Source organism: Solanum dulcamara, chromosome 5 (assembly GCF_947179165.1).
Source record: "Solanum dulcamara chromosome 5, daSolDulc1.2, whole genome shotgun sequence".
Classification (NCBI taxonomy): Eukaryota; Viridiplantae; Streptophyta; class Magnoliopsida; order Solanales; family Solanaceae; genus Solanum; species Solanum dulcamara.
Genome location: NC_077241.1, coordinates 70,030,098 through 70,040,201, shown reverse-complemented (window position 1 = coordinate 70,040,201; position 10,104 = coordinate 70,030,098). Strand labels below are relative to the sequence as shown.

Genomic DNA, 10,104 nt, shown 5'->3' with positions numbered 1-10,104 from the left:
TTTTGCCACTTATTTTTTACTTAAAATGCCGACAGATAAAAAATTTAAAACTATTAAAGTAAAGACAACCCATGAATAAAAATTTATGCTCACGACCCATTCTTCTGTCACTCTCCTAATTTTAAGCCCACGTATGGTTTACTGTTTTCTTTCTTTGAGACCTATTTTTGAAGTCCAAATTTGAGTTAGATAGGTAATTGGGTTTCAACTAATTACATAAACCAAGAATAAAGATATTATTAGGGCTACTTTTGTTGAACAAGTGAGAAAAAAGATTCACTAAGACATACAATATCTCTCTCTACTTGTCATCTCAATTAAGGTAAATTATCCTTAAACTAATTCTATCTTTATTACATTAATCATTTCATGTTCTTATACTAATTTAAGCTAGTACTATTGGTTAGTTAAGTATACTTACTCTCATGTAAGCTCATTTTGTATTTTCTTGTAAAGGATATTCAACAATGGCTAGTGTTAGCTACTATTCTGCTTCAAAATTGGAACCAAATGTTCAACAAGTCAACTTTGAAGAAATGGCTATGCAGCAGCTTTCTCCGGAGCTTCTTTTTGATTTCAACTATGATGTTGAACAGAGCTTTTACAATGAAAATCAAGATCATGATTGTTATTTTGATCCAGATGAGTTTCTTTTACCAATTGAAATGAATAACAATTCTTGTTTCATGCCAGAGTATTCTGTTTTTGAGAAACAGCAAAAGGTCTTTCAAGATAACTGTCCGTCCACTCATAATTCTTGTTTCATTCCAGAGTACTCTATTTATGAGAACACCCCAAAACGTCAAAAGATTTTTCAAGACAACTGTCTTCCAAATAGTAATATAATAATACCGTCCACTCACAATTCTTGTTTCTTATCAGAATACTCTGTTTATGAGAGTACCCCAAAACGACAAGAGGTCTTTCAAGACAACTTCCTTCCTCCTCATGGTTTGTTCAATGAGGGGTTCGTGCCAAATTCTCCAATCTTTCAAGATTTTGCCTCGTATTTGCTTTCAGAAATTCCTATGCCTGTTTTTAGTACCAAGTGCAGCAATAATGCTGGAGTTGTCGCGAAGACAGGTGGTGGTAATAATAATAATAATAATAATAATAATAATGAGAAGAAGAAGATGTCAGCACAGAGCATGGCAGCGAGGCATAGGAGGAAAAAGATTACTGATAAGACACAAGAATTAGGGAAATTGATACCTGGTGGACACAGAATGAATACTGCTGAAATGTTTCAAGCTACTTTCAAGTATATTAAGTTCTTGCAAGCACAAGCTGCACTTCTTCAATTCATGGGAACATATCAGGTAAACAAAATTACACAACATTATAATTTTATACTACACTTTATTTTCGTTGTTGTTGTTGTTTCTTCTTTGGTTTATGAACTTTATTTCCATTCGTAACACTAGTTGTCGATAGTTATAAAAGATTGTGTCATCTTTCTTTCATTCTTATCAATCGAATATTTAGCTGAAAATTTTGTGAAATAGGAGTTATAGGAAGGAATTTGTATTCAATTTATGTCTCTTTGAATTCTAAATTGGTATAAAAAAGGAGTACTATATATTGACTTGTTATACTCGCCAGTATCATGTCAAAAACAGAAGTCTAAGCTTATGATTGATGGTTAATTTTGGTAGCGGTTGAATAAAAATAACATGAATTTTATGCAAATTTATGTTACTAATTCTCACTTATTTACGAATCCTTACTTCTTGTTTGTATAGAGAAATTAGACCTTTGTTAGTGTAAAAAAACTATATTCTATTAGCTACTAACTTATTTGCATTTAAATTTAATTTGCAGGAGAATGAGAAATCATTTGAAACATCAGATTTGCACAAATTTGTTGGATCTTCCTTGATCCAAGAGAAGTTGTATTCAAGTGAAAAATGCTTAGTTCCAAAAGTGTTACTTGAAGCACTAGAGAATAATCAAGAAATTCAAAATTCACAAGTCCTTGAGGAAGTCAAGTCTTTGATTAAATGAAGAAATTATTAATTTTCAGCCAAAGAATTAGAGAATTTACGATTAGCTTAGTTTAATTACCTGTTGTTTGTTGTCTTAGGTGATAGGTTAGCTAGCCATTTTTTCTCCATATTTTTTTAAAGTTCTAAGTATTTATTTTCTTAGTAAGAATTTTAATTATGTAATTTCACTGTAAATTCCTCATTTACAAGGAATTTAATTCCATGTGAAATACTTGTTCCAAAAATGATGAGCAAAGTTTTACTTTATTAGTCTTTATGTAGATATACTATGTCATTTCCATGTCAAAACAACAGCCTTGTAGCTTGAGGCTGAGTTTTCGTTGGAAACTTGCCCTCATTTACAATACACAAATCGAGTTAAGCATTATTAAGCTCCCATTTGATTATAGATTTTGAAGTCGAAACTTGAAATGTGAGCTTTCAAAGATGTGATTCTTTATACTTGAAGTTGTGTTTGGACATACATTTTACTTGGAAAAAAATAATAATTTTGTGACAAAGTGAAATTTCGCCCAACCATTTTTTTAAGAACCTTAAAAATATTTTGAAGAAATTATTTTAAAATCTAATGAAATTTCATGATCAAACAGATAGCCGAAGCTAAATTTTTAAAATTTAATTCAAAATCAATGTCTATAAAGCCTCGCAGATGATTTACGATTTGTTTTTGGTGACCTATAATATGAGTTTCCAACATTAAATATTTATATTTTTGAGTAAACATTGAGTATAATAATCTATATTTGAATTGAACTCGAATAAAATTTAAATTTTAAATGAAAACATGAAGCACTAAGCAACATCAATAGGCAAAGTAAATCAAAATGTAGAAAGTTATCAATACCAGGCCATAATATGAGATAAAACAAAATGGACCATCAATAGAGAACTATGTTTATGTATTGAAGTTTTAGATCCAAAAAATAGCATACCTAATAAAATCAAGAGATTTAAAGAAAGTGTAAACTTTTGCAATGTTGTATAGACATCACATTTCTTCTTTCGTTTCCAGAGGGCAAGGGGATGCTTAACTGTACTATTGATGCTACTGTGATGATATATGTGCAGTTCTCTTTCATCGTTGAGCTATACATTGTGCATCAGAGAGTTCCATGTTTATGCAGGTAATGACATTTCAATACGATATAGGATTTCAGCTGAAGTGACAAAAGATTACTCCTCGAGACAACTGAACCAGTTGGCAATGGTTGTACATAGGCCCTTAGTGTCATTTATTGACATAGTCTTAACCACTTGAGCAACAGCATCTGCTGGAGTGTATACAGCTCCTACTCGCCATTTTGGTTCCTGATCACAAAAATAAAGATTCACAATGTATTTATATGAAAATGAAGATTAATGCAAAGTTCATTGTGAAGGATTTTCAGTTTCTTAGTGTTACGATGCATGAAAAATTTCCACTTTCTATGTAAGGATGAGTAATGGAGGTCTCCATTATCTTTAAGAGGTACATAATGAAGCCAAACTATGCATTTATCAATGAACTCATCGTGCTAACAAGTACAACTGATATCACTCGCAAAAGTTGCAGTAGAATTCTCCTTATTTCTGTAGCTGCTTAAACAAGTGAAAAAAAGCAAATCTTGCAAGAATGTGCAAGTTACCAGTATGCATGGTGTGATGTGGTTCCCGGTTAATGCAATTTTCTCCACTTTTCCACCAAAAGATTCTACACGAGGCTTTAGTGTCTCTTCAAGACGATCTGTCTCATCAATTGGATCGAGGTCAAACTTCACCTGAAATAAAGTTCAAACCCATCAATTCTAACATTGACTTCCAATTAGAAGCTAATTTTCTGGATGATAGAACCATAATATGAATACCAGAAGTGTACGCTTGACATTGTAGGCGTTTTTGAAACACTCAAGATTTTCTGAAGGTGTTGGCTTGAACTCTGATATCCCTTGAGCAAGCTTAAAGAAGCAACAATTTCATTAGAGCAGATAGCTAAGACCAAAACTATAATCCTGCTAAAATTCATAAAGCTTAAAGTCGAATATGCATCAAGAAAGTAAGATTCAGCAAGATATATAGTATTCGTGAAACAGCAAGAACAAGCAATGGAGATGATGAAATTTGCATCCATATTGCTGGCTCAACAAATAAAACTGACAGGACATACCTCGCCAAATACCGAAGGCAACTGATCAGCAAATTTAGTCAATGAAACAACTGTTTCTCGATCATAGTCAGGCATGATTGTTCCAGCTGTATCAAGCAACACCCTCAACGCATCTCCTACATATTATTGATGAAAAGAAAGTGATTATAATGATGAAAATTTTTAGCAGAAAAGGTGACAGTTGAAAAAGGAAAACAAAATTTTCTGGGTGAATATGATCACAGTGAAATAGACAAATTTTCTGTTCAAAGCCAGAAAAAAATGCAATGATTACTTGATTAGGTCGTAACTCATTGAAGCTCTTGATCAAGCACATGCTACATTGTGGTCTTTGACCAGAAATAACTGTAGATACATGGCGCAAGCTTATGGAAATCCATCAGGTCTCAGGAAGAAAGGATACAAACTAGTGAGATGGAAAACATTCATCACGAACAAAAGGGAGGGAGGAATGGGTATCAGAAACCTGAGGTTGCACAACATGAGTTTACTGACAAAACGGCAATGGAGGTATGCTAGAGAAGAAAACAGCCTATGGAGGGAGGTCATCAATATGAAGTATGGATCCCTTAACCAATGGAGCACCAACACAGTCAATACCCCCTATGGAGTAAGCTTATGGAAATCCATCAGGTCTCTATGGGATGTTTTCGAAAGAAACATTGAACTATCCCCCGGGAATGGTAGGAAAATTGCTTTTTGGAATGATAAATGGATTGTCCAAGAACCTGTGAGGGACAGCTTTCCAGAAATGCATAGACTGGCCAGGGATGAGAGCACTAAATGAAGATGAATATGTTCTGGTATGGGAGGACAAAGGAAAGAAGATGTTCACAGTTAGGGGTGATTATGCTTACTTCAGTAATGAGGGTCAGCAGCAACCCAACTGGCCTTGGAGGCAGATTTGGAAGGCAAAAGTACCCAACAAAGTGAAATGTTTCTCATGGTTGGTGGCTCGGAAGGCTTGTTTAACAATTGATAACCTTCAGAAAAGGGGTATGCAGTTGACATCCAGAAGTTTTCTTTGCAAAGCAACAGCAGAAGACAACCCTCTTTTTGTGCACTGTGCTTATACTTCCCAGCTGTGGCAGCTTTTTCCGACTGTTGCTAACTTGAAATGGGTTATGACTGCCAACACTTTTGAACTTTTGAGAGGTTGGGACCAAGCTGGGAGGAATGTAAAACAGAAGAAATGGTGGAGGGCAATGCCAGTGTGCATATGGTGGACCATTTGGAGGGAAATAAATAACAGATGTTTGGGAACAAGAGTAACCCAATCCAGAAAGACGAGATGAACTGCATTCTAAGCTTGCATTTTTGGTGTAAAGAGTTTTGTATAGTGGATGCTGACTCCATTCTAGATATTTTGGAAGCTTTGTGAAGTGAACATAGACTTCTTTTCTTTCTATGTATTGTATTCTAGGTGCCAGACTGCCAGTACAATCGTACTGATGAATAGATATGTTACCATTCCAGAAAAACAAAAAGCAATTTGAACATCTTATTCTTAAGCTCCATAAATGTCGATGGAATAGCAGTTCCATGCAAGATTGCTGCATATAGGAAATAGCAACTGGCATAGCTATGGTTTCTAGCGCAAATAAGAAATAATAGATGAAGCAGTTAGATTATCCTACCTGAAGCCGATTGAGCCATTGAATACGCTGGAGATATAACAGGCACCATCTGTCCAACAAGAAGACCCAACTGCAAAATGGGATCAAAAGTTCAAGAAATGATGCATTTTGGCTGCAAAATATTCTATGGAGAAAATAAAAGCAAGACTTGAAGATTCTAGAAGAAAAATTGTCGCAAGAATCTTATGGCCTATTCTATTTGCATATGGCAGGCTGGCAGCTGACCACAATAAATGCAATCACCAAATTCATATTATCAACTTTACCAAAAAAAGGGATCCTCTCCACCTTGACTAGATCATCCTTCAGAAAGCTCCATCGCTCAATCTGTCTGGCAACCACAAAGCTTCATCCAGTCCCCTTAAACCCAACTTTATATGTGATCAGAACCAACCATCATTAAAATTCATACATTTGGAATAACCACGTATTTATCTGTCAGCTTACTGCTTGTTCAGTTCCTTTCTTCCTTCAGTTGCATTAATCTCTTATTCTGTTATCCCTTCCCTTGAGTTTTTAAAATGAACCAGTGTCTACGGCTGTAAACACTATCGGAAGAGTAGACTTCCTATTTCTTATAAATGTTTGTTTCTTTAAAAAGGAAACAACTACCCTTTACCACATTACCTTTATATCCTCCTTTACAGTCTGGGAATCTTCGTGTTTTTGTGTTTCTTTTTTCTTTCTCGAGCAGAATGGTTTTGGGAATCTTGTTTTTTGGGGGAGGGTGGTTTGGTTCTGCATGTATGCTGAATGATAGGGTGGTTTGGCTCTCTGTGCAGTAGTTCATACACTTTTTCAGGCTTTTAGTTTCATTCATCCAGTAAGGTCTTGAGCAAACAAGGAGGAGGAGGGGGTAGACTGCTGGTGGAAAAAGGGGAGGCGAGGTAGAATATAGGACACGAGCCTCAGTGCTGAAAAGAGTAAATCTCAATGTGTTAGCCTCTCTATCCAAATTCACACAGTAAGAAGAGATGTTTACGTATTTGGACAGGTAAGCAGCCAGACTACCCAGTGATGCTACTATTATCAAACATCTGAAGCACTCACAAAGCTCTACTCCTTTCAAAATTTTCTTGTGGGACATTGTTTTCAAGGGTAAAAAACATTCATGCGGAATTACAGCAACAAACCATAAAATAGGAAGAGAAGTTCAGAAGTGTCAAACTAAAGCTAGCTTATGCAAATGCCAATTGCCTAAGAGATGGAAAGATCTCTTTAGTTGATGAGACTGAATACGATGAGGTGAACAGGGTTAAGGATTTCTTTAGATACATAAAAATAATTACCTTGACCTCGAAAAAGGAACCAAGCATAACCATACCATTAAGGGGTCGTTTGGATGTATAAGAGAATCTAATACATGTATTAGTCATGGTATTATTCAATCCTTTGTTTGGTAGGATTGTCAGCCTATGTATGACTAATACATAGCAAATGATGCTATTAACAATACAAGGGCTATTAATACATGGATAAGCATGGTTAAAGAGAGAACTGCCCTAAATACACAATAGCAAACACGGGACAAGATATAATCGCAGCATAACTAAAACACCGTATTCAGTCCTATTCTTATATACTCTACCAAATGACACCTAAGATTATGAGATAATCATATGTTCAGAGATAAACACATAACATCGGAAATGATAAGAAGTTTTGACCACACATGGATAAAATATTAAAGGAACCGAAGCAGAAAAGGGAACAAACTAAAAGAAAAAATCAATTTTGGTAGCGTCTCTTGTCAAGCTATAATGGAGTGCAAATTGTTCCGAGATAGAAGAAGAACCATGAGAAAAATAAAGTGAAGACAATATAGCTGCACAAATTTAGAATGTCGGAAGCAGCAAAGATTATGTAAGAAATGGACGAATTACCTGCTCAAAATATGGCACTGCCTCTGATGCTGGCCTATTGTTGTATGATATTATAACATTAGCCTACATGAAAGACATAAAAATGGACTCAGTAAGACATTCATTTCTTTGAACTGTGAGCCAGAGGTGAAACACCAAACCTTAGGTATCTTCTCACAAAAATAACTTCCTACGAGTGCTTGAATAAGAGCACCATTACTGCAAATTGCACAGTACCAAAAAGAAAACAGACATCTTAGCCAGGTACTACTTTAATCAAGCTTTAGAAGTTTAAAGAAACAAAAAAGTTAATGCATTTGAAACAAGTACATTAAGAAATCCAATGCAAACTGAGTTCCACTAGATATAGCACACAAAAAGAAGTACGCTAAAGCCCTTCAAGTGAAAATCTATTTACAAATTACTGAGTAACCCACTAAAATAAACAAGCCTGTGGTCCAAAATATTAAGAAGCACCATAGAAAAAAGGCTGATTTAGGGGATTTTAGTAGCTCAGCTGGTTGATTGGCAACCTAAACTTTCACCTTATTGATGAGGTTTAGATTTTCCACATTGTAATTCCTCCCCATTTCCCCTCCCTCTACCCCCAAACTTTAAAATAAAAAAAAACTAATTCAAAACTAATTACCTGTGGCCAACTGAATAGAGTGGCAAATCAACAATCTCAGCAGCAGAAAGCCCAACATCAGGCAACCCTGATGCTAAAATTGAATCAAAACAAGTATGAAATCTCTCAAAAACCTGTCTAGTGACTTGGGCATGATCAAATGTCACATTATAAGGCACACAAATTATCAGATATCCTTCTCTCGCCAAATTCTCCAGTAAATAACTGTTACCAAGAACAACCCAGAAAACAAAACCAAGAAAAAAGATTCAACTTTTACTGCCAATTCCACAAACTACAAAAGAAATTACCACTTGTCTAACCTGTAAGTAACTTCAGGAACAGCTCCAATAAAAGCACCACCCACAAATTTGATAATAGCTTTGGGTTTTATACCCTTTGGTGGAGGAATAACCAAACAAGAATCCATCCTTTTGTAAAACTTACCAGTAGTGGGAGTATTGTAATTGGTTCTTGTAGAGTTGAAACTACCTATTCCCACATAGTCATTTGACAGTGTCATTTTAGGAAACTTGAACAACTTTGGGTTCTTGAGATTTCTAGGAGAAAAAGGGTGGAATAAATCTGGCAAAGTGTTTGGGAAAAAGGGTTTTTGTTTGATTTCAAGAAGATTGGAAGTGAAAGTAGTGGTAGCCATGTAAGCTGCAGAAGTAGAAGCCATTTTTCTACTGTGAGAGTGAAGAAGAAGCAGTGAGGGGAAATGGAGAGTTTTGGCACTTGAATTTGTGGAGCTATAGAGGCTTTTATGTAACGTGGCATCATTTTAGCGATGATCTTCGAGATTTTTGCCTCTTTTTCCAAGCTAATGGCAGCATACCTTTTCGCATCACTAATTCGTACTCTAATTTTTTCAACAATTATTATTTAAATTATTGATATGTGATATTACATAATATAATGATGAAAAATAATTTAATCTATTTAAATATTATATTTATTAAAATATAATGCAATACAATATATTATGAAATAATATGCAATTTTTTTTATATTTTTTTTACCCCCCATTTTGGAGGATTTATAGTGTTTCCACACTTTCTCTTGTGACTCGATCCAGGACCTACCGGTCGTGGGTGGATGTGCTTAACCAACTGAGCAATCATCACTTGTCTATGCAATTTAATTGGAGAAAAATGAAATAAAATAGTATTTTACATCCTTATTGTTATTTTATTGAAATAGATTTTTTTTTATTTAACATGAAACAATCAATGATATATTTAGATTTACACGCATAATATTAAAGTGTTTTTACTATGATTTAATCCCGAACTATAATTATGAAATACTTGTAAAGTTGAATTTATGAAGCAAGTTCATTGAATTGTAATGAATTTTCTAATTTAAGAAGTTTTGGATAAATATAAATCAATCATGATATCAAACATAAAAAAATTTCATTACGATTAATTCAAACCACAATTTATCTTTATATTCCACCAAGTCGTAACTACATTTATATTGCATTAAATTAACACAATCAAAACCACCAATTGCTTCAAATTGAATTGTCTTTATATTCAATCAAATTACCTATCGCCATCAGATTGTATCAATCATGAATATGTAAAGAAAAAATCTTTTAATTAAGAACGATTATAGACTACAAGAATTTGTCTTGCATTTTTAATAATTTTTTTGTTAGTCTAAAAAATGTCATTGAATTTAAGTTTTTGTGCTTTAATCTTATTTTCTGGATATAGCAAGTAGGAATAGTGATACAATTTACTTAAGCGATGCATCCTTCTATTGATCCTCTTTTTCTTTCCGACTTTTCATTCGGTGTTCTGTATACACATTGGAGCTC

General features: G+C 34.3%; 2 protein-coding genes across 3 annotated transcripts; one reads left to right on the top strand and one right to left on the bottom strand.

Moving 5' to 3' along the window:
* The first annotated feature begins 467 nt into the window (after nt 1-467).
* Nucleotides 468-2,004, top strand: LOC129890718 (transcription factor bHLH53-like). Its single transcript, XM_055966211.1, has 3 exons — nt 468-1,089; nt 1,201-1,319; nt 1,822-2,004. Exons 1-3 carry the CDS (start codon nt 468-470, stop codon nt 2,002-2,004), a joined length of 924 nt encoding a protein of 307 aa, XP_055822186.1.
* Nucleotides 2,005-3,057: 1,053 nt separating this feature from the next.
* LOC129889536 (uncharacterized) lies at nt 3,058-9,126 on the bottom strand. 2 transcript variants are annotated; one of them, XM_055964877.1, is made up of 9 exons: nt 8,600-9,126; nt 8,298-8,501; nt 7,810-7,867; nt 7,670-7,732; nt 5,787-5,856; nt 4,150-4,265; nt 3,851-3,940; nt 3,632-3,763; nt 3,058-3,314 (listed from the first exon to the last, which is right to left on the bottom strand). In XM_055964877.1, exons 1-9 carry the CDS (start codon nt 8,956-8,958, stop codon nt 3,180-3,182), a joined length of 1,227 nt encoding a protein of 408 aa, XP_055820852.1. In that variant the 5' UTR covers nt 8,959-9,126; the 3' UTR covers nt 3,058-3,179. The 2 variants fall into 2 exon arrangements, with proteins under 2 accessions (XP_055820852.1, XP_055820853.1); XM_055964878.1 differs by lacking the exon at nt 8,298-8,501.
* Nucleotides 9,127-10,104: the final 978 nt, after the last annotated feature.